This window comes from Oncorhynchus mykiss, chromosome 9, assembly GCF_013265735.2.
Source record: "Oncorhynchus mykiss isolate Arlee chromosome 9, USDA_OmykA_1.1, whole genome shotgun sequence".
Classification (NCBI taxonomy): Eukaryota; Metazoa; Chordata; class Actinopteri; order Salmoniformes; family Salmonidae; genus Oncorhynchus; species Oncorhynchus mykiss.
This window is the reverse complement of record NC_048573.1, coordinates 21,119,808-21,143,319: the sequence shown is the minus strand read 5'-3', so window position 1 is coordinate 21,143,319 and position 23,512 is coordinate 21,119,808. Positions and strand designations below refer to the sequence as shown.

The 23,512-nt window shown below is 42.4% G+C and overlaps 1 protein-coding gene across 13 annotated transcripts in view; it reads left to right on the top strand.

The window, feature by feature from the left end:
* The window catches only part of LOC110531730 (adhesion G protein-coupled receptor L3), a 341,603-nt gene that overhangs the window by 129,327 nt on the left and 188,764 nt on the right, over window positions 1–23,512 (top strand). For all 13 annotated transcript variants that reach the window (XM_021615077.2, XM_021615078.2, XM_021615075.2 and 10 more), the window contains one exon: window positions 12,348–12,561. In XM_021615077.2, coding sequence (XP_021470752.2) covers window positions 12,348–12,561 — 214 coding nt within the window. The remainder of the gene's footprint in view (window positions 1–12,347; window positions 12,562–23,512) is intronic.

Below are 23,512 nucleotides of genomic sequence, written 5' to 3'. Positions count from 1 at the left end.
CTCCTTTCTCCCCATCCATGTCTTCTCCATGGCTGCTGCTGTTGAATATACAATCCGTGTGAGGGAGAGTGAAAGAGCTGCATCCTAAATGACACCCTATTCCCTATATAGTGCACTACGTTTGACCAGAGCCCTATGGGCACTACATATTAATAGGGCGCCATTTGGGATGTCGTCGGTGTGAGCGAGCATAGGGTAGTTTATTCTCAGTGTCGACTGATTGAGGTCAGAACAGATTAAGTGCTTTCCACTGTCAGTTTATGAGGTCGTGGTTTCCATTGACAAACATGACCCGATGGGATCCTCACACACCAGTGTTGTCTCAAATACACTGCAATGGCAATCCACATCATATTGTGGCTAAAGAGACTATTATCCATGGTGATTGTCAGTATTGGCGTGCATTATACTTTGTTTACGCTGTCTATGCTCACAAAAGCACAGTTGATGCAATTAACATGAGGCTTAGATGCCTTTCAGACTGGAACATTGCCGGATTTTCCTATTCACTACAACATACAGTGGATTTTCGTGAACGCTTTGTCATAGGAAAAACTCAGTAAAATATACTCCCAGAACTTTTCAGGGTTAGGATAGGCCTAAGGCTCGACTTGTATATAACAGGTCTAGGGTCAGGCTGAATGGTATTTAGCGTGACTTCCCTTAGTCATTCGGTCATGGATCTTTCACAGTAGATTGATACAGACAACGTAGCTTTCTTATCTGAAAATCTAAAGTCTTATATTGCAGGAGAAAAAAAATGAGACACTGTGTGGTGTGTCTTGCTGTCTCATTTCACATGGCTAAATGTAGTTCCATGTAGTTCCTTTGCGCTGTCAGGTGTTGCTGTTCGATAATAATAATTTGGTGAGTGCTTATATTTGTCCTATTTCACACATATACAAGCGCGTGTTAATACACGTGTGAATTGGAAATGTGTTCGCATATGAATTGGAAATTCACATATTCCAACTACCCCTGAGAACCTTCTCGGAGAATGGGGTCATGACCAGGGTCTGCTGTTATCAACGGCGACCCTGGAGCAATTAGGGTTAAGTGCCTCGCTCTAGAGCACATCTGCAGATGTATTTTTTTCTTCACCTTGTCGGCTCAGAGATTCAAAAAAGTGACATTTTGCTTACTGGCCCAACGCTCTAACCTCTCTAACCTGCCGATGTCTGCACTGCGCCAATGGTCCATGTGAGAAAGGCAGGTTCTTCTCCACCTCACGCAAGGAAAGCATCTTTTTGTTTCTTTTTTTGACCTCCGTTATACTTTGTGTCGCGGCCAGGGCAAGTTGAGTTATGTTTCTGTGTGTGTGTCTGTGTCAATTAGTGTGGGTGTGTGTCTGGGTGGTTTGAGGGGAACGAGGTGGTGTTCGTTTTGGCCCATAATGTCCCCAGAGCGACACAGAAGCCTGAGGGGATGGTTGGAGCCAGGGGAAGACGGGGGAGATGACAAGAGAAGAAATAGACAAACGATGTCAATGTGACGAGTAGCAGAACAAAGCCCAACTTTCTCTCGCTCTCTCTTGCGAGCCGCCACTATAGCAGTAGCCGCCAACTCCCTAGGCTGCCCCGGGACTGACAAAGTCTGCGCTTCGCAGATGTGAAGCCGGACATATTATTCAACTTATTTACCATGTCGAGAATAGAAATGGAAATATATATATTTTTTCAGTCGTCAATATTTTGGGATATTCAAATGTTCATAAAGTGTTCGTTTCAATGGATTTGTGATGGGGCCCTTTTTCACTTCGACAAGAAATTAGTCAAATGGACTTCAACTCGTGTATATTCAACAAGAATTAATGAAGTCATTGAACCGCACTCTGAATTATCCCAGAAATTCCTTGAGCTGAAGAGAAATTGACCTCCACGTAGTTAACTATAATTTGATTTTTAAAGTGGAGTATCAATCTCTGAACACCCGGAAGAGCATCATCCTCCTTTTGTCATCTGCTTATTTTTTTGGTCTGCTACAGCTCAGCACTTAATAGTGTTTGATTAAATTAAGCCCTTGTTGGCATTCATTTAAATGCGCAATTCACCGCTTTCTAGCCTCATATTCATAATCTACAGCACCTGTACCAGTGCAGGTCTGGTCTAAAAATCATCACCAATCACAGGTGGGGTGCCGCCGCTAACGCCATAATGGGCAGGCCACCACTCTACCAGTGTCTACAGTACATACAGTACCAGTCAAAAGATAGGACACACCTACTCATTCCAGGGTTTTACTTTCTTTTTACTATTTTCTACATTGTAGAATAATAGTGGAGACATCTAAACTATGAAGTAACACACATGGAATCATGTAGTAACCAAAGAAAGTTGTAAGCAAATAAAAATATACTTTATTTGAGGTTCTTCAAAATTGCTTGATGACAGCTTTGCACACTCTTGGCATTCTCTCAACCAGCTCCATGAGGTAGTCACCTGGAATGCATTTCAATTAACAGGTGTGCCTTGTTAAAAGTTCATTTTAATGCGTTTGAGCCCATCAGTTGTGCTGTGAAATGGTACTGGTGGTATAGAGAAGAGAACAGCTCAAATAAGCAAAGAGAAACAAGAGTCCATCATTACTTTAATAAATGAAGGTCAGTCAATGTGTAACATTTCAGTCGCAAAAACCATCCAGGGCTATGATGAAACTGGCTCTCATGAGGACCGCCATAGGAAAGGAAGACCTGTAAAGAAACCACTACTAAAGGATACAAATAATAAGAAGAGACTTACTTGGGCCAAGAAACATGAGAAGAAACATGAGCAATGGACATTAGACCGGTGGAAATCTGTCCTTTGGTCTGATGAGTCCAAATTTGAGATTTTTGGTTCCAACCGCCATGTCTTTGTGAGACGCAGAGTAGGTGAACGGATGATCTCCACATGTGTGGTTCCCACTGTGAAGTATGGAGGAGGAGGTGTGATGCTCAGGGGGTTCTTTGCTGGTGACACTGTTGGTGATTTCTTTAGAATGCAAGGCACACTTAACCAACATGGCTACCACAGCATTCTGTGATGATACTCCATCCATCTGGTTTGCACTTAGTGGTACTATCAATTGTCTTTCAACAGGCCAATGACCCAACACACCCCCAGGCTGTGTAAGGGCTATTTGACCAATAAGGAGAGTGATGGAGTGCTGCATCAGATGACCTGGCCTCCACAATCACCCGACCTCAACCCAATTGAGATGGTTTGGAATGAGTTGGACAACTGAGTGAAGAAAAAGCTGCTAACTAGTCCTCAGCAAATGTGGGAACTCTTTCAAGACTGTTGGAAAAGCATTCCAAGTGAAGCTGGTTGAGAGAATGCCAAGAGTGTGCAAAGCTGTCATCGAGGCAAAGGGTTGGCTACTTTGAAGAATCTCAAATATAAAATATATTTTAGTTTGTTTAACACTTTTTTGGTTACTACATGATTCCATGTGTTAATTCATTGTTTTGATGTCTGTCTTCACTATTATTCTACAATGTAAAAAATAAAGAAAAACCCTTGAATGAGTAGGTGTCCAACCTTTTGACTAGTACTGTATGTGAAATGGGATCATTAATTTGAAGTAAAAAACTGAATGGCCCCTTTAGCCTCACGTTTAGCATCCACTTCAACATCCCACCTTTAAAACTGTACATACTTATAGCAATCAGCGTAGGGACTCCTTTTTTCATAATGGAACAGACAAAAACGTTGATTTTTGTCACAGTAAATATAGAAATATAGCTCTATTAGACCGTATCTGCCCCCCTCCCACCCCCATTAACAGCAAGCATCAAACATTAGGTGTTGGGGGGCCAGTAGGAGGCACTCTTTCCTCTGGTCTAAAAAAAATATCCCAATGCCCCAGGGCAGTGATTGGGGACACTGCCCTGTGTAGGGTGCCGTCTTTCGGATGGGACGTTAAACGGGTGTCCTGACTCTCTGAAGTCATTAAAGATCCCATGGCACTTATTGTAAGAGTAGGGGTGTTAACCCCGGTGTCCTGGCTAAATTCCCAATCTGGCCCTCAAACCATCACGGTCACCTAATAATCCCCAGTTTACAATTCATACCCCTCCTCTCCCCTGTAACTATTCCCCAGGTCGTTGCTGCAAATGAGAACGTGTTCTCAGTCAACTTACCTGGTAAAATAACGGATGGATTACAAGTTTCAGACAAGAACTAGCGGTCTAGTGAGGTTAAGGTGTTACTCAGGCAGTTGATGTAGCCTCTAATTGACATAGCTGATTTTGTTCTCCTGTATCTCACCTTGGGGCTAATTCAGTATTTCACTGACGTAAATAGAGCTGATTTCCTCCCTCGGCATGGCTGACTGCTAGATTGACAGGTGAGGCACGTGTGTTAGTTTGTCACTAGCTCTGTCAAGCATAACTCGCCTCCCCTATACTGGCGAGCTTGGTGTGTTGCCAGGCGTTGGAAGATGTGTGTCGATGAAGAGGAGTGGGAACAAAACAAATGGCCTGTTTCCACTGGCAAGCAGAACGTGTCTTCAGACCATGCTTTCTCCCCATTAGACTGACTCATGCTAATTGCTAATTACACTAAAACCACAGTGCCGGTTGAGGCGCCAAAAGCCAACAATTGGTGTGATTTTGAAGGGCCTGTCAATCTAGGATCCACTGAAGAACACCTGGAACTGGATAGCTCTCTGTGTTTTGTTGGGTGTGCAGTCTTCGATGACAGGCATTTCATGCGTTTTTTTTTTCTGCAGACACATCAAGGGTTCTATTGAATATTATTATTTTTTTTAAACAATTACATTTTTCTGCATTGCAAAGTGTGTTTGATTAATGTCTACATGTCTGAGTCAAATGTTTTTATTGACTACACTCATTCAAAAGCACAGCTAACACATTGTCTTGTTTTACGGTAGTCTCCTTATCCTTTTCGATTGAGTAGAGACCCTTAGATTTGGATTGCCTGGGGATATATCTAAACTTAATTTACTCATTATGCTAGTTTCTCACTTAAAAATGAACAATTCTTTGTTCTTTATGGAAAAATGGTTACCGTTAAGAGCAATTTTTTAAGTAGGTCTACCCTCCATTTCCACAAACCGTCTCGGCTTGCCACAGGTGACACAATCTCCTTCACCATAAAGCGCAAGTGGGTGTGGCTGCCTCCCTCTGCTCTAATCGAATAACGACATTATGATTCATGCGCTAATTAATCACCTGTTTTGTGGGCCGAGCAGATTCAGCTACGTGGGGAAGAGAGACAGACGTTTGATGTGTTGAATCAGCCCTTCTGTCCCTACATCTCTCCCTTCCTCCATCTCTCCATCCATCATTAATGCATTTCAATAAGAGCTCATTTGAATTGTCCGCCCTCTGTTTTGGTATGTGTTGTTTGCAGCAGGAAACGAGCTGCCTCCTGGGATGAAATACTCTACCCCTTCATAATATTAGCTAAACTTTTCATACTGAAGTTTTGATTTGGTGTATTTCCCAATCCGGGCTTAATTTGAGATGGCAGGTTTATCTCAAATCATCACTGACTGTGTTGGAGCTGATGCTGTCGGAAACCGGTTGAGATTGGAAAAGTTGAATAATTGCACAAGTCCGTAAAGGGACCCTTCGAAATCGTACCAGACATGTGTTGATCTCCATTATGACAGACATTTACACAAACAAGCTCTCTAATCATAATGTCTGCAGTCGTTGGGCCACCTTCAATCTGACAATTTTTCAGTTTCTTGGGAGATTAACTGAAATGCCTACCCTGAGGGCCTGTTTTGGTATTAATTATGACTTTTAAATGTCATTGCTAGTTAGCTCTGTCTGACCCAAAGTGCCCGGTGTCTCGGGAAGGAGGTAAGCGCGTCTGGGCTGTTCTTCAATGACCCCAGGGCCTCAGTGCCGCTCTACATGCAAGCCCTCTTGAGGACATGCAATTTACCCCCATTACTTAAGGAAATCCGCATTCAAGACCCGCAATCAAACTCATCTTTTGGTTTTCAATTTGCTGCCTCTCCGAGTGATTAGAAACCTTGGGAAGAGCGACATTTTCCTCTCAACCATTATTTCCAATGACCTTTAGAATTCCCTTTTTGGTGAGTAATTGCATTTTTAAATATTCATTTGTGAATTGTGTCATGTCTGTAGAAATGACTCGCTCTTTGTAGATTCACTGTGTGAATTAACACTTTTAGACAAGTTGAAGAAAAGTTGAAGTAAAGATATCATTCTTCACTTTAGCCTAAAAGGTGATTTGACTTCAAAGTTTTTATCAAGCAAGTTCTCCCACAATTCTGTGTATTCAGCAGAGCGCTCGTCATGAGACCTATCCTGAGAAATTCTCAGGAGCAGGAACAAAACTACAGAAGAATATTCCTCAAGGATTACAGAAAGAGAAGGTGGAACAGAATAGAACTGAGAGCTTAGATATCAGTAAGGACTCTCAATGAGACTCCATCTTGCTTTTTAGCTATAAGTGGGTGTCTGGCCTTAGATGGTGATACGGGCACACAGGCAGGATGCTGGTGTTGGTAGCCAGGGAATCTGAGCCCTATCCATCGCCACTTCCGGGTACAAATGTAATTACATAGAATTGTTGACTACTCCGGTAATTCAAGTCTATTTTGGGCATTTGGTTACATGCTTACATTAGTCGATTAGGGATTCTGGCTCCTGAATTGCTTTTTAATATTTGGGTGGAAGATATCGCTTGACGAACATTCTGAGAGCTTGAACTGAAAATAGGTTATAGTGAGAGTCCATTTTTAAGAACTTCAAGGGATGTTGAGGTCATGCTAATAGCCCAATCAGTTGTCAATGTACAGTCAGGGTAGTACATCTGATTTATTCTAAAGCAGTGGTGAAAATGAGCCGGGAGGGAGGGGTGGTGGTATGCTGTATTGGTAAAACATAAGCCTATCACAATTATTTAAAACAAAGAAGCCAAGAAAACTGAAAGCTAATTACACTATTATTTATCATGACCTCATAAAATATTAGCAAATGGACTTGAAACCATGTGGAAGTACGGTCCAAAATGTGGTGTGGTATGACAATAACAGTGACATTTTGCCAAGACAGAGACGCGAGGACAGCAGTGGATGCATCAATTCAGGTTTCAAGTGTCGGCCTATTTCACAATTGCCGAATGTCATCATTACACTTTTTGGTGCTTTGTAAGAGATTTCCATTTCTCAAATGGTGGGTGTAGCGCACTATATGGACGTGGGAATTATTATAGAGTGGACGAACTGAGTGGACGAACATGCGTAGGGTGCCTTTTGGCGTGATTGTCAGATCAGATGAAGACATAAAAATTCATTGGGATTCTGTATGTAATTCTATGATTAGAATTGTAAAAAAAAATGTGGAGGTTCCGTACCGGGAAGAAATGAAATCTACTTTCACCCTGGTTAAACAGTGTGCAAAAATAAATATCCCAACATCTTATTCAGACCTATTCAAACCGAATAATTCAATCAAATATATAGACTTTCAAATGTATGCTCGTACCTTTTTTGTATCCTTTCATGTTGAGTTAGCATAGCATAGTTTGCATAGCATAGATAGCATAGGCTATAGAAAGCTATTATAGTTTCGACGCCCATCTTTGAGAATAACATGGGAACCCTTATACAGTTAATTTCTCTCAATGTCGGTCTAACATACCTTAGATGTAATATGCCTGTTGCCCATTTAATCTGGCCTACGTTTGAAGCTGCGTACACTACCAGTCAAGTTAGGACACACTTACTCATTCATGGGTTTTTCAAAGCTGTCATCAAGGCAAAGGGTGGCTACTTTGAAGAATCTCACATATGAAATATATTTTGATTTGTTTCACACTCTTTTGGTTACGACATAAATCCATATGTATTATTTTATAGTTTTGATGTCTTCACTTCTACCATGTAGAAAATAGTAAAAAATAAAGAAAAACCCTGGAATGAGTAGGTGTGTGTGTGTATACACCATATATCGAAGTGTTACCAGTGAAGCACACGTTAATACCATAACTTGTGAAAAAATGTTAATATCCTATGAATGCTGTGATTTCAAACAACCTAGGATGGCACACTGTGTTGCTTAAAATGGCACAAAGATGAATTTGATCCTTATAGAATAACTACGGCACTTTGCCCACTGCCCAGTGAATTGAAATAGATCAGTAATACTCAGAGAGCAAACTCATGTTTAGGAGAGCTATTCAGCAAAGCACAGTTCAATAGAACTCAAATCTGCTTATAAATTGATGTGGCGTCGCGTTTGAGAATGAGCTACTCCATAGCAAGAGACTAATATGAAACAGAATGTGGAATAAATGAGATAAGAATGAAATCATTTATTGATTTCAGGGATCGTGGAGACAAAATGGCTTTTTTAAATTCAGTTTGGTACTTTATCATAAAGGGGTGGTAAGTATTTTGCAATTCTCAGTGCAACGTTTCTATGGTAACCATCCCATGCAATGGGCTGTGCATGTGCCTTTGGATAGAACTGTAAAAACATAGCCATCTGGATTTTGGGCCACATTTTGCTGCATTCATTGTTTTACTATATGGATGGCATCATCCTCTCCATATAAATGACGCTTGTTGTATTGTGGTGCGTGCTACAAGTATTTTATACTGACCAAATGTAAATGCAACAATTTCAACGATTTTACTGAGTTACAGTTCATATGAGGAAATCAGTCAATTGAAATAAATAAATCAGGACATAATCTATGGATTTCACATAACTGGGAATACAGATGCATCTGTTGGTCACAGATATCTCTTAAAAATGGGCCTCACAATGGGCTTCAGGATCTCATCACAGTATTTCTGTTCATTCAAATTGCCATCGATAAAATGTAATTGTCTTCATTATCCGTTGTTTATGTCTGCCCATACCATAAGCCCACTGCCACCATGGGGCACTCTGTTCACAACGTTGGCATCAGCAAACTGCTCGCCCACACAACACCATAACCGTGGTCTGCGGTTGTGAGGCCAGTTGGACGTTCGGCTAAATTCTCTAAAACGACGTTGGAGTCAGTTTATGGTAGAGAAATTAACATTCACTTCTCTGGCAACAGCTCTGGTGGACATTCCTGCATGCAAATTGCATGCTCCCTCAACTTGAGACATCTGTGCCATTGTGTTGTGACAAAACAGCACATTTCAGAGTGGCCTTTTAATGTCCCCAGCACAAGGTGCACCTGTGTAATGATCATGCTGTTAAATCAGCTTGTTGCCACACCTGTCAGGTGGATGGATTATCTTGGCAAAGGAGAAATGCTCACTAACAGGGATAAAAAAAAAAAGAAACGTGCACAAAATTTGAGAAAAATAAGCATTTTGTGCATATGGAACATTTCTGGGATCTTTTCTTCCATCTCATGAAACGTGGGATCAAAACTTTACATTATGCGTTTATATATTTGTTCAGTGTAAAGTCGTGGCCAAAAGTTTTGAGAATGAGACATATACATTTTTGCAAAGTCTGCCTCAGTTTGTATGATGGCAATTTGCATATACTTCAGAATGTTATGAAGAGTGATCAGGTGAATTGCAATTAATTGCAAAGTCCCTCTTTGCCATGCAAATGAACTGAATCCCCCAAAAACATTTCCACTGCATTTCAGCCCTGCCACAAATGGACCAGCTGACATCATGTCAGTGATTCTCTCGTTAACACAGGTGTGAGTGTTGACGAGGATAAGGCTGGAGATCACTCTGTCCATGCTGATTGAGTTCAAATGACAGACTGGAAGCTTCAAAAGGAGGGTGGTGCTTGGAATCATTGTTCTTCCTCTGTCAATCATGGTTATCTGCAAGGAAACATGTGCCGTCATCATTGCTTTGCACAAGAAGGGCTTCACAGGCAAGGATATTGTTGCCAGTAAGATTGCACCTAAATCAACCATTTATCAAATCATCAAGAACTTCAAGGAGAGCGGTTCAATTGTTTTGAAGAAGGCTTCAGGGCGCCCAAGAAAGCCAGCAGGCGCCAGGACCGTCCCCTAAAGTTGATTCAACTGTGGGATCGGGGCACTACCAGTACAGAGCTTGCTGAGGAATGGCAGCAGGCTGGTGTGAGTGCATCTGCACGCACAGTGAGGCGAAGACCTTTGGAGGATGGCCTGGTGTCAAGAAGGGCTGCAAAGAAGCCACTTCTCTCTAGGAAAAACATCAGGGACAGACTGATATTCTGCAAAAGGTACAGGGATTGGACTGCTGAAGACTGGGTTAATGTCATTTTCTCTGATGAATCCCCTTTCTGATTGTTTGGGGCATCCGGAAAAAAGCTTGTCCGGAGAAGACCAGGTGAGCAGTACCATCAGTCCTGTGTCATGCCAACAGTAAATAATCCTGAGACCATTCATGTGTGGGGTTGCTTCTCAGCCAAGGGAGTGGGCTCACTCACAATTTTGCCGAAGAACACAGCCATGAATAAAGAATGATACCAACACATCCCCGAGAGCAACTTCTCCCAACCATCCAGGAACAGTTTGGTGATGAACAATGCCTTTTCCAGCATGATGGAGCACCTTGCCAAAAGGCAAAAGTGATAACTAAGTGGCTCAGGGAACAAAATATCAATATTTTGGGTCCATGGCCAGAAACTCCCCAGACCTTAATCCCATTGAGAACTTGTGGTCAATCCTCAAGAGGCGGGTGGACAAACAAAACCCCACAAATTCTGACAATCTCCAAGCATTGATTATGCAAGAATGGGCTGCCATCAGTCAGGATGTGGCCCAGAAGTTAATTGACAGCATGCCAGCGCGGATTGCAGAGGTCCTGAAAAAGAAGGGTCAACACTGCAAATATTGACTTGCATCAACTTCATGTAACTGTCAATAAAAGCCTTTGACTCTTACAAAATGCTTGTAATTATACTTCAGCATTCCATAGTAACATCTGACAAAAATATCTCAAGACACTGAAGCAGCAAACTTTGTAAATTAATATTTGTGTCATTCTTTATAGATTTTCAACACATTTCATTGTATTTATATCAAGTGTTTGACAAGCGGGCACCATGGATGCTATTTTTCTTCTTCTCTCCCTTGATTAAAAGTAGAAATCTAATAAGATCTGGATCACTTGTTTTGAGAGAGAGAGACTTCCATTAAGTAGGAGATAATTGATATGTTTCATTCCTTAAACCGGAGGAAATTTATTCAAAAGTCTGATTTCTGTTATAATGACAACTGGCTTCTAGCAACTAAGGCACTTCCACTGATACAGACTTGCATTCCAAATGGCACCCTATACCCTACATAGTTCACTACATTTTCCCAGACCACTATTGGCTCTTGTCAATAGTAGTGCACTATGTAGGAAATAGGGTGCCATTTGGAATCCAGTCTGTATCAGTGCCTTAGTTGCTAGAAGCCAGTTGACGTTATGGGAGGGGGAGGGGGAGGGGGGGGGGGGGGGTTGAAAACTTTTAGATTGTTCATAACGGCTCATATTGTAGTGGAATTTACTGGAGGGGGAGAGAGCTTCACACAGGCAAAACACACACAGGTAAATTGCTCTCACACTTCCAGACTGTCTAGCCCCCTTCCAGCCCATGATAAATGCTTGCAGTCGGGACCCATTGTCCAGTGTTGGCGCTGCAACACAGACACTTCTGTTAAGGGGTGTTTATGAAAATCTCAAATTGTCACGGTCCCCTGCGATCTCTCAGCCCAATGTTTACATTTCCCACTCATTTTTTCATTCCCACTGTAAACACCAAACCACTGGAGCTTCCTCTGTTCCTCTGGCAAGAGGCGAAGCAGAAACGCCATGACAGACCGCAGGCTCTGGTCTCCTGGTCTCCTGCCATTTGGCTGCCTGCGGTAAACAATGACAATACTGCCAGAGCGCTAACAGTTAACCCCTCTTTGACCCAACCGTCACCTTTCCCTGTTAAGTGGGCGTGGCCACCTCTCTCAGCTCTAATTGAATAACGACATCATGATTAATGCGTTAATTGATCACCTGCGTTGAGGATGATGGATGTTTATCATTCTCTCTCTCGTTCCTTTTTTTTCTGTATTGGTCTTACTGGTAGGATTGTCATCATGAACACAACTAACATGCTCCCCACATACTCCTTCGTTTTGAACTATTGACATTTCACCATATCTCTCTTCCACACAACCTACAGCCATGTTATTTTTCCTCCCATGCCCAACAAAGGCCCTGTCAGCCCCACTCCCTCCGTCCCAATGTCTGATCTTGGACCTTTGCTCTATCCTCACCCTCTCTTCATCTTTTGCTCTGTTTATCTTGCTCTATTGGTTAAGATATTAGGTTGGCAAGTGGGAGACACAGGTTCAATTCCCGCATGGAAAATATCCCCAGTGTTACGCAGGTTTTGCTGAGGTTATTTTCTCTCTATGTACCCACAGCCTTCAGTCGAGCTCCCATCCCCATGGCGGTGGTGAGGAGGGAGCTGTCGTGTGAGAGCTACCCCATCGAGCTGCGCTGCCCGGGCACCGACGTCATCATGATTGAGAGTGCCAACTATGGCCGCACCGACGACAAGATCTGTGACGCCGACCCAGCGCAGATGGAGAATACACGCTGCTACCTTCCCGATGCCTACAAGATCATGTCCCAGAGGTAAGAATCCAGACCTCTATATACAATGAGCTCCAAAAATATTGGGACAGTGACCCATTTGTTGTTGGCTATGTACTCCAGCACATTGAATTTTTTAAATGATACTATGACCGAGGTTAAATTGCAGCTTTAATTTGAGGGTATTTTCATCCATATCGGGTGAACAGTTTAGAAATTGCAAGTCTTTTTGTACATAGTCCCCGCATTTTAGGGGACCAAAAGTTTTGGGACAAATTCACTTATGCATTAAAGTAGTAAAAAGTAAAACATGTAGTCCCATATTCATAGCACGCAATGACTACATCCAAGCTTGTGACTCCAAACATTTGTTGGACTAATTTTCTGTTTGTTACGGTTGTGTTTCAGATTATTATTACTATAGAATGGTAAATAATGTATTGTCATTTTGGAGTCACTTTTATTGTAAATAAGAATATAATATGTTTCTAAACGCTTCTACATTAATGTGGATGCTATCATGACTACGGATAATCCTGAATTAATTGTGAATTATGATGATTGAGAAAGTTAGACACACATCAAACCCCAAAAACATGCTAACCTCTCACCATTACAATAACAGGGGAGATTAACAGGGGAGCCCCAAGTGCTGCCGTTGCAATTTTGGTTACCTTTTATTGAGCCTTTAGTCTGGGGTTTGCAGGGCAGAGTGGGGGGGATATCATGAACTAACTTTGTCCATTCAGGGGAACACGTACTCATTGAAAATAATACACAGTTCTCCAATGTTGATAATTTGTGTTCCATTTACATTTCTGAATTGAGTTTAATTGGAGATTAAATTGACCCTTCACTAAGCCCCGCCCCAGAATGTTGGGCAACCAATTGCAGCGCTCCAATGGATAGCAACTGCTGTCAAGTCCAACACCTCAGACAAGCTCACGTTTAAATTGCATGAAAGCCAGTAAGGGCTATGGCAAAAACGGAATGTTTTCTTCAAAAAATACATGTTTAAATGGCTAAATAATTGAACAGTGCAGCAGGAGTACTTGCTACTCTGAATCCAGAGCCTGTTGGAGTATTTTTCAAATCTGAATATGGATCCAAATTTTTGAAGAAATCCAATGTTTGGAGTGGAAGCGGTCAAGAATTCTGTAATATTCTCCGATTGAACACTATAAATCCCTGTCTTGGCTGTAAATTCATACCACAAATACATTTGACCTGTGATAGAAATGATTGTTGATTTGAATATATTATCTCTTATTTTTCGACATAAATATTTTCTTGGTGAGCTCCCCTGCCAGGCCTAAGCGCTTTGTTCAAAGTTACGGCTACATTGTGGGGATACCAGGAAATGGAGGCCGATTTGTCAGTGCAGACAAAGAGTATACAGCACTTTGACAGTGATTTAAAGAGATTGTAAACATAATTTGAGGATCTACATTAAGCAAATGTACACAGACCACACAGGCTTTGAGCATACTGTACATGCAGCCAATGTGTTCGATTTAAGGAAAGTAAGCACATTCATCGTTGTTTTCTTGGCTGTGGTATGATGATCCTTATGCACAGTTCTTATAGCCCTGTGTTGAGTAACTCAGTACTAGTAAGGAGAGATGGTCGACCGAGGTTGTCTGTCAAACCATTTTCCATAGATACACCGCATGATTTGCTTCAAGCCCCCTTTAAAAGCTGCAGACGTGTACCAGGATTTGTAGCGCTTGTCATGATCACGTCCTCATGAATACTGTATGTTACGAGCACTCCACCGAGATAAGGTTTATCTAAATTGCTATTCAGTGTTGACACGTCCTCGTTTTCCAGACCCAGCGTTCCATGTGCTGCTTTGAGAATTCTAATGGAGTTCTGCACATTACCTAACTGCCTTTCCCTCCACTTTGAGTGTAATGCACGACAAAGATGAGATACTCTCTGGTGTTGAGAAGTAGGGATAAAAAGGTAGGTCCAAACACCACTGTCAGATAATTGATCCGCCCCATAGCATCTCCCTTGTCATCCCTCCTGCACCGCCCACTCAGAACAGTAATCCCTGGCGGAATGAATCGAACTGGAGATGAGGAAGAAACAGAACAACAAAAAAGACAACCAGAAAAAAAATGGACGGCAGCAGGGAAGTGCACCTCTCTTTACCATCACAGAGCTGGCGGAGAGCAACTCACAAAAGCTAAACGACAAGTGAAACCTGATTCAGAGCGAGCGCTTATTGTATTTGAGGCAAATTTGGCAAGTGGATAAAGGTTGTGGGTGGTGAGGGGGGCTCGGGGAGGGTAGAGTCCTGAGATATTTGTAATACTAGCAACATGGCTAACACATTAGCATGTGAAGAGGCCTGTGCGAGGGGTTAGCGTGCAGGAAAGCGCAATGGACGGGCGGCACTCCCGGGTGCATCCAAGCTCCCATAGCTGTTGCTAGGAAACCAGTAGCTAAGCTCATAATAAAACAAAACAAACAGAAACTAAACAGAAACAAAAACTCTGAAAAAAGTACATTCAAAGGTGAGGGATAATGCAGAAGCTGGCACGAGATGAAAAGCAGGCCCGAAAATTGCTCGCTCTGCATTTGTTTGTTGGATTCCTCTGATTTCCCTGAATGGATAATGTGGGGTGAAATACATGCAGAAGAAGAATGGACCGCTCATCACACCGTTGCAGACTTTTACATACTTCAAAGCAAATCACAGTAATTATTCTTTGCTGCGCTTTTTTCCTGATTACAATTGACTGGCTTTGATCAGATTATCACATAACAAAATGCATTAGCATAGTGTTCAGACTAGGTATATATGCTACAACAAATAGAAAATAGCAGGCAAACTCTCACTAATATTTTTTTCCCCCAGTGATTGTTTTCATATATTTCTTTAGGTCTATCCATGAAAAGGATATTGGTTTCCTTCACGTTGTTAGCTGCTGGCTTCTGTACACAATGTCCTCCAAACTAAATGGGCATTTCGCACTGGCATACAGACCAGCGACTGAGGCACACTTCCCTGGTATTTGATATCCTACCCTGTTTTGCCTGTGCCTCCCTCTCCCGCCTCCCACTTAATGGAATGTTCCTCCTTTGGGATTTCTTTCTCTTTTTTTTCCAGCCCATGAGCCACCTGTCTTCCATGCTGGCACTGGCTAAGTCATTTTGACGGGCATGGTCTGGGTATCATTCACAGCCAGTTAATAGAACGAACCAGGCTGCAAGCTCAAACTCTAAGCCACAGGCTAGCATCCATCATCAGAAAAATACCCATCCATGTCACCAAGCCCGCTATCCGTCAATACACATTTAGCTAGCTCAACGTACTTTTCCTCCCTTCGGAAGAATGGAATGAACCCCCCTCCCCCCATGGAAAGACGGGTTGCTTACTAAAAATCCCACCAGCGTACAGAGTCTCTTCTAGCAAGGTGTTTGGTTCCATTACAGTCTTTTAAGCGAGGTCTAATAGCTTATGCCTGAGTGATAGCATGCCGCCGCGCCAGTGAGTGCTGTAATGCATCTCAAAATGAAAGCTGTCTCCCCACCATGCCCCCGACAGGATGAATGGCTCTGAGTCATTACTGATGCTCCCGCATGCGGTGGCCATTACGTGTCTGGAAAATCACAGCCACTCAAAGACGTGTCACCTGTGTGTGGGGCCGGGTTGCGACTGGAAGGTGGCTAATGATATTGTAATTCAACCAATGCAACCGGGACTAATTTGATGTAATTGGTGCCAATTACCACATTTTAGTCCCCCTACCCTTCCCAATGAAAGTACGCTGTCAACTAGACCAGTATATCGAGTTTTTTAAAATTATTATTAAAAAAAAAAAAAATCTACACAGGGTTTATTTTTTGGGGGCCTCTGGAAATCTCTCCTCAATAAACTCTGCAGTGAGGCTAGATTATTCATCAGAAGTGCTTCCGCCTGCAGCAGGGTGCTCTCATATCAATCAGGCTCTATCTCGACAACGTGCAGGCGACCCGCAGTACTTCAAAAACAAACGGCGACGATATCGAACAACAACAGCCTCTGCCGTTTTCTCATCAGCGACCCAGCGCCTTTCCTCTTTTGTGTTCTCCCTTTCTTTCCCCTGAGGCGTTGTGGCCTTCACGGCCAGTAATTACCGGCGATATCAAAGTCATATATCACCCGGCATCTCTGCAGACCTTAAGGGAACGCCTGATAGGCTGATAGCATTGTGTCACGCCTGTGTATGATCCCCCTTGTAGGAGAAGAGGGTCATAAAGGAGACTCCTCCACTCCCCTCTTCCCCCCCTCATTTCTATCCCTTTTTCTCTGAAATTTTCATCTCCACCATCGCTTTTGGGCCTTGATTGGTTATCTTCTGCCGATTCTGTCTCTACACAGGAAAGGGTCTCGCCTCTCATCAGCCAAGTGCTGTTTCGTGTTTGACCCCCCTCGTTGAGACAAACACTCTGAAAATGTGAAAGAAGTACCGTGTTGTAATAAGGAAAATGTGCTTTTGTGCTAGCTGCTTTTTTTTTCTTTTAACTAAATTGACTCGTGTGTTTTGATTTTACACTAGTTCCCAGTAATTCAGATGGATATTTACCATCAGGTTGAGTGTTGAGTATTGCATTATATACCACTGGGGATTTGAAGCAACAGCAGGTCAATAGGTAACTTTTTTTACAAGTACAATATCGTAGTTTTTGGGGGCTTTATTCACTTTGTCAAATGCAGGCTAGAATGTATGAAACAAGCAAAACATAATTAAAAGTAAAAATTCCTCATCAAAGACAGAGAAGTGGGGGAGAGAAAGCAAGCATAGGGAAGAATCTTACTCCCTCACCATTGAGCTTGCAATCCGGTCAAGTTTCCGTCATTCTTGGCATTAGACCTACTTCAGGGTTTAAGGATTTGTTGAGATATTTATATTAGAAAGAAACGATTATTTTAAGATTCCCTTCCGTTCCTATGCCCTTCCTCTTTCAAATCCTCAGACTTAACTGTTGGGATGTCGTAAGCGAACATTTCACTGGCGGGATAGGCAGACTCTCTTTCAACACTGCCAAATATCCAACCAAGTGGATATTCTGTTGTTTTCATCATTATCATCATTCGTTTTGGCAATTCTGTTTCTCAAGTCAAATTTGTTGATGCACATTCTTGTGCATTTGTTCCTTGATCTATGCATTTTTCATTGTTTCAGCAAATGCTTATGGAGCACATGGCATGTGACTGTATACAATTGACTATTAGTACAAGCTAGAGGGGTATTCAGAGTCTTTATTTATTTACAATCACTGGTGAAATGCTAGTAATATTTTGAGAGAATGTTCACAGCACTGAAGCACAAACCAAATGGAATGTCCTTACACAGAGGGGTCGATCAGCCTTAGATGGCCCCGACAAATGACTCTGCAGTCCTCTCTCTACTTTATACCCCATTGCGTATTAATCCGGCCACATATTCTGTAGCTTGCCCTTTTCTCTCTCAACCCTTTAAATCATAGAAGTTTGCCGAACATTTATTTTTGCTCTTCTCCACATTTTTTTTTTTTAATGCCAATTCAAGTTTGGCCATTTGATGACTTGGCGATATGGAGTAGACGAGCGAGCATGGTGTAACAGGAGTTCGCCGAGCTGAAGCGGGATAATGTCTCATCGAAGATCAATTGGCTGTCTCTGACAAAAAGTCACCTCCGTAAAAAAAGGCTTTGGGCGTTTTGCCAGCCTTTAGTGCCTTCAGAAAGTATTCGTACCTCGTGACTTACACGTTTTGTTGTGTTACAGCCTGAATTTATTAAATCCATTTTTTATTTCATCCATCTACCCACAATACCCAATAATGACAAAGTGAAAACATGTTTTTAGGAATTTTGGCAAATTCACTGAAAATGAAATACAGAAATATCTCATTTTGTCCTGCTGGAACATGCATTTTCCTAGTCTTTGCCGACGACGGCATACCATGATGACGGCATACCACGACGACGGCATACCACGACGACGGCATACCACGACGACGGACACCATGCTTGACAATATCAACACTTGTACTCAGTGATGGGTTGTGTTGGATTTGCCCCAAACATAACTTTGTATTTTTTTTTCTGTATTACTTTTTTGCATTATTGCAAACACGATGCATATTGTGGTATATTTGTATTTGTCACTTAATGTTAGTATTGCGGAAGTAACTACAATGTTGTTGATCCATCCTCAGTTATCTACGATCACAGCCATTAAACTCTGCAACTGTTTTAAAATCACCATTGGCCTCATGGTTAAATCCCTGAGCGGGTTCCTCCTCCTCTGGAAACTGAAGTAGGAGGCCTGTGTCTTTGTAGTGACTGGATGAATTAATACAACTTCCAAAGTGTCATTTACAACTTCACCGTGCTCAAAGGGATATTCAAGGTCTTTTTTTAAATGTATTTATTTTTTTACCAATCTACAAATAGGAGCCCTTTTTAGCGAGGCATTGGAAAACCTCCCTGGTCTTTGTGGTTGAATCTGTGTTTAAAATTCAACGCTCGATTATGGGACCTTACAAATAATTGCATGAGTCGGCTACTGAGATTAGGTAGTAATTTAAAAAAAATAATGTTATACACTATAGCACACAGTGAGTTAAGCAAGTTATTATTAAGCAAGACTTATTAATTATTAAGCAAGTTCTTACTCCTGAACTTATTTAGGCTTGCCATGACAAAGGGGTTGAATACTTATTAACTCAAGACATTTCAGCTTTACATTTTTAATGAACTTGTAAAAATGTATAAAAACACTTTGACATTATATGATATTGTGTGTAGGCCAGTAACACATCTCAATTTAATTCATTTTAAATTCAGGCTGTAACACAACAATGTGGAAAAAGTCAAGGGGTGTGAATACTTTCTGAAAGCACTGTATGTTTTTTAAAGGGGGGGGGGGTATCCCAGTTCATGCATGACAATGCACTGTTTGGTTTATAGTACATAAATTACATGTTTGCATCTTAAATATTTGACCCATAGATGCAACAACCATATGTAATGTTGGTTGAATACTCAGTCAGGCAATAAATAACTTCATTTAGTGTTTATAATTATTACAGATATATGCTCATTGTGTGTGTGTGGGGGGGGGGGGGGGGGGTTTATTATAAGATATGTATTCTGGCTTGGTGTTGAACTTCCCATATAAATCAAAATTTGAGAGTAAATTCCTTGGCTGAGCATGAGGTAGGATAGAGATTATGAAGACTGATGAGAAGGAGAACTACCCACCTCCGAAATGAAAAGGGAGCTTACCATGCCAAGCGGATGAGCAAGTAGTGCGATCATTGGCCATGCGTGACCTGCAAAGCCCTCCCTCGGGTGTCCCCCCCCCCCCCCCCCCCCGTTGTTTAAAGTCAAGGCCCGCATTAGCATTTTAACTCGTCAAACAAAGCGATGTCATATGAATTTAAGCATGAATCTCATCTCTGAATCACAACTATCATACGCGTGCTTCTCGCACACACCCAAGTTATTGGATGCGGGTTTATTTTTTTAGAAATGAATCTCCAGCCTCCAATATGCTGAGTTTGTGTTTAGTCTATCTACTTTCCATTGATAACATTGTGTGCTGTATGAGGTCTGAATGAGACCAGCACTATTGTTTATAAGGCAGAGCATTTTGCTTCTGCAATTTTCTGACCCATCTGTCCTAACTTATACATGAGGTGCAAGGGGTGCAGTGCCGACTAACTATGAATCAAGCTATTTCCCTCAAACTATGGTCGCGTTGAGCACCTGCCAGTAATAGAATCCGTCAACCACAGCATGAGACAATGGTGTGTTGTGAATATCGAAACAAAATGTGCCACAATTAAATAAAGCCGAGGGAGGTTTGCCGACAATACAAACAGAAATATGTAGAAAGGGTAATAGAGAAGAGAGCTCTGACAGAAAAAGTAATGTCCCCCCCATGGAATACACAGAACATGCAAGCAATAAAATTCAATCCAGTCTGATGATTACTTTAGGAATATGAACCCAATTCCAATCTGTTCATGTTTGCCTTCCTCATTCATCTAACCCTCTATTCCATACTGTGCTTTTCACAGAAAAAAAAGTACAATCCCCCCCCTTTTTTTATGTCACCTGATATAGTTGTTCAGCCCTGCCTGCCTCCTTTCTCTCCACCCGGCTTGATTAGAACCTGCTGTATTTCCATTTGGCCAATTAGATATAGTAAATTCAGCCTGACAGTCTAACCTTCCAGCCAACGGGCAAGCCTGGATCTTAGACCAGACTCAACAGTGATTAATAAAAAAATGCCTAAACTGGCAGTGGAAAATGTTTTTGGGAGGTTTCCCCATGGGGAGCGGATTGATAACTCTCAAGGTATAGAGGACGAAAAAGAAGAAGGAATGAATCCAGTAGCCGGGCGGTTTGAGAATCCCTTTGGGTTTCCTTATGCCCCCCCACAAGTTGAAGAAGTAAAAAAAGTGTGTGAATTTGACATGTGACTTTTCAACTTTGAACTGTTCTCCTCAGGAAACCCTGACATATCTCGGGCCTAATGTGATACAATGCCAGAGGAATAGCCTCGCGCGGTGCGGTCACTGGTTAAACATGTGTCGTAATGAAAGTAAATGGTCGGGAGGAGGAGGTCTCAGTGAATTTGTTAGCTGTGGGAGTGGGTTTAGTTTGGATACATCAGAACAGTAAAAAAAAGGGTTCTGACAGGGGCAGTTGGTTAAACGGAACACTTGAAGCACACCGACCTCGTTCCCAGCTGATGTTTTCCTCCTTAGAAATCCCTCTGTCCTCCCTCGTCCTCCGTTCCTCTTTTAATTGGCAGCTTGGAGTAGACACCCATTTGATGTCTACTATAGCTCAGCGCTTCCTCCAGTAAGCCGACTCAAAGTGAAAGCGTCTAAGGTGGCAATTTCTCGATTGTGTCGTCTTATGTAGGAGTAGGCGGCCGACTTCGCTTAACCTTTGGGTAACTTTGCGTTGAGCCATCCTCGCCTCGAAGATGAAACATCTTCATGCTTTTCTGATTTATGTCTCATGTCTACATCATTACCAGTCCTCCTAGGAATCTTCTACTCCCTTCCGTGCACCCTGCCCCTCGAAAGAACTTTCCCCTGATATAAATTCCTGCACCAATCACTTGCGCTAAGGGCTATTTAATTTAAATTGATGTGCGAATGGTAGAATGGTACAATTCACCTGAATGTCCGTGCCCCTATGAATCAGGCTCCACGTGTCAGCCCAGGCTCCATGTTTCATTTCACCACAACCCAGGTGATTTACACCAGCCTAAATTAGCTTGGTAATGAAAGCCTTTCCTTGTTTGTACCATATTGTTCCACTCCTAATACATCATCAATAGAGAACTAGGTAGACTTGGGGGAGGGAGGTCAGAGGGCCGAGCTCCTTCATTTCCTTGGGAATGACCTCGACGGTAACGGAGCACACTTAGCCATACTTCTGTGTACTTTAGTCCTGAAAATAACACTGCCGTCGTCTGGGAAAGAAAATAATGACATCGCCCTAGTGTCACGTTTCTGGAGTGTCCATTAGCTCCAAATAAACAAGATACATTATTTTCATCTGGGAGTCTAGGAAGTCATTAGCTTGGTTTATGATTATTTATCTAATTTACCCCGTTCTCTCACTGCTAGTCCAAGTGATGCAGTGAAATTGAATCATTCATGAGAACAGGGGCTCATCTTGGAGTTTGTTTGTCGGGATTTGAGTCTGATTTAGCTCCGTTGTGCCACTGCCAGCCCCACTAGTTGTCGAGTCGATGACGCTCTCTCTGGTTTTCTCCCAGTGTTTTTACAGCTGTGGATTTACTGCATTTGTCGGAGTGCTGTATGTGTGTTTAAATGTGTCAGCTGGATTGGCCAGGCGGCACTGTGGACTCAGACGATGGGGAGAGAGTGTGGGCTCATCTTGTAGAGCCGAGCCCAAACGAGGTGCCCTGGTCCTCAGTCAAACGGTGACTCAAGCTGTTTGTCTGGGACGGCATCCAGTCGGAGCTCAAATCAAATGTATTTATCACATGCGCCGAATACAACAGGTGTAAACCTTCCCGTGAAATGCTTACTTACAAGCCCTTAACCAACAATACAGTTTTAAGAAAATAAGAGTTACTAAATAAACTAAAGTAAAAAAAGTAAGACAATAAAATAACAACAACGAGGCTATATACAGTGGGTATATGTGGGGTACAGGTTAGTTGAGGTAATATGTACATGTAGGTCGGGGTAACTTGGCTATGCATAGATAATAAACAGCAAGTAGCAGCAGTGTAAAAAAAAAAAAAGGGGGGGGGGGTCTATGCAAGTTGTTTGGATAGACATTTGATTTATTGTTCAGCAGTCTTATGGCTTGGGGATAGAAACTGTTAAGGAGCCTTTTGGACCTAGACTTGGTGCTCCGGTACCGCTTGCCATGCGGTAGCAGAGAGAACAGTCTATGACTTGGGTGGCTGGAGTCTTTAACATTTTTGGCCCTTCCTCTGACACCGATGACAACCGTTGTCATCAGCAAACTTAATGATGGTGTTGGAGTCGTTCCTGGCCGTGCAGTCATGAGTGAACAGGGAGTACAGGAGGGGACTAAGCATGCACCCCTGAGGGGCCCCTGTGTTGAGGATCAGCGTGGGAGATGTGTTGTTGCCTACCCTTACCATCTGGGGGCGGTCCTTCAGGAAATCCAGGATCCAGTTGCAGAGGGAGGTGTTTAGTCCCACGGTCCTTAGCTTAGTGATGAGCTTTTTGGGCACTCAACTCCGACGTTATGGGAGACTTTGTCCTTCTCCCAGTTTCCAATGTACTCTCTTACTCCATATTATGCATATATATTTCTCTCTCAGTCTCTCTCTTTTGCTCCCTTTCATTTTCTCTGTCTCTCCCTCTGTCACAAACACACACACACAACCACACACACACACACACACACATACGCATACACACACGCACACACATACACACACGCACACACTTGCTCCTCCCTCAGTGGGCCTAAGCTGGACATG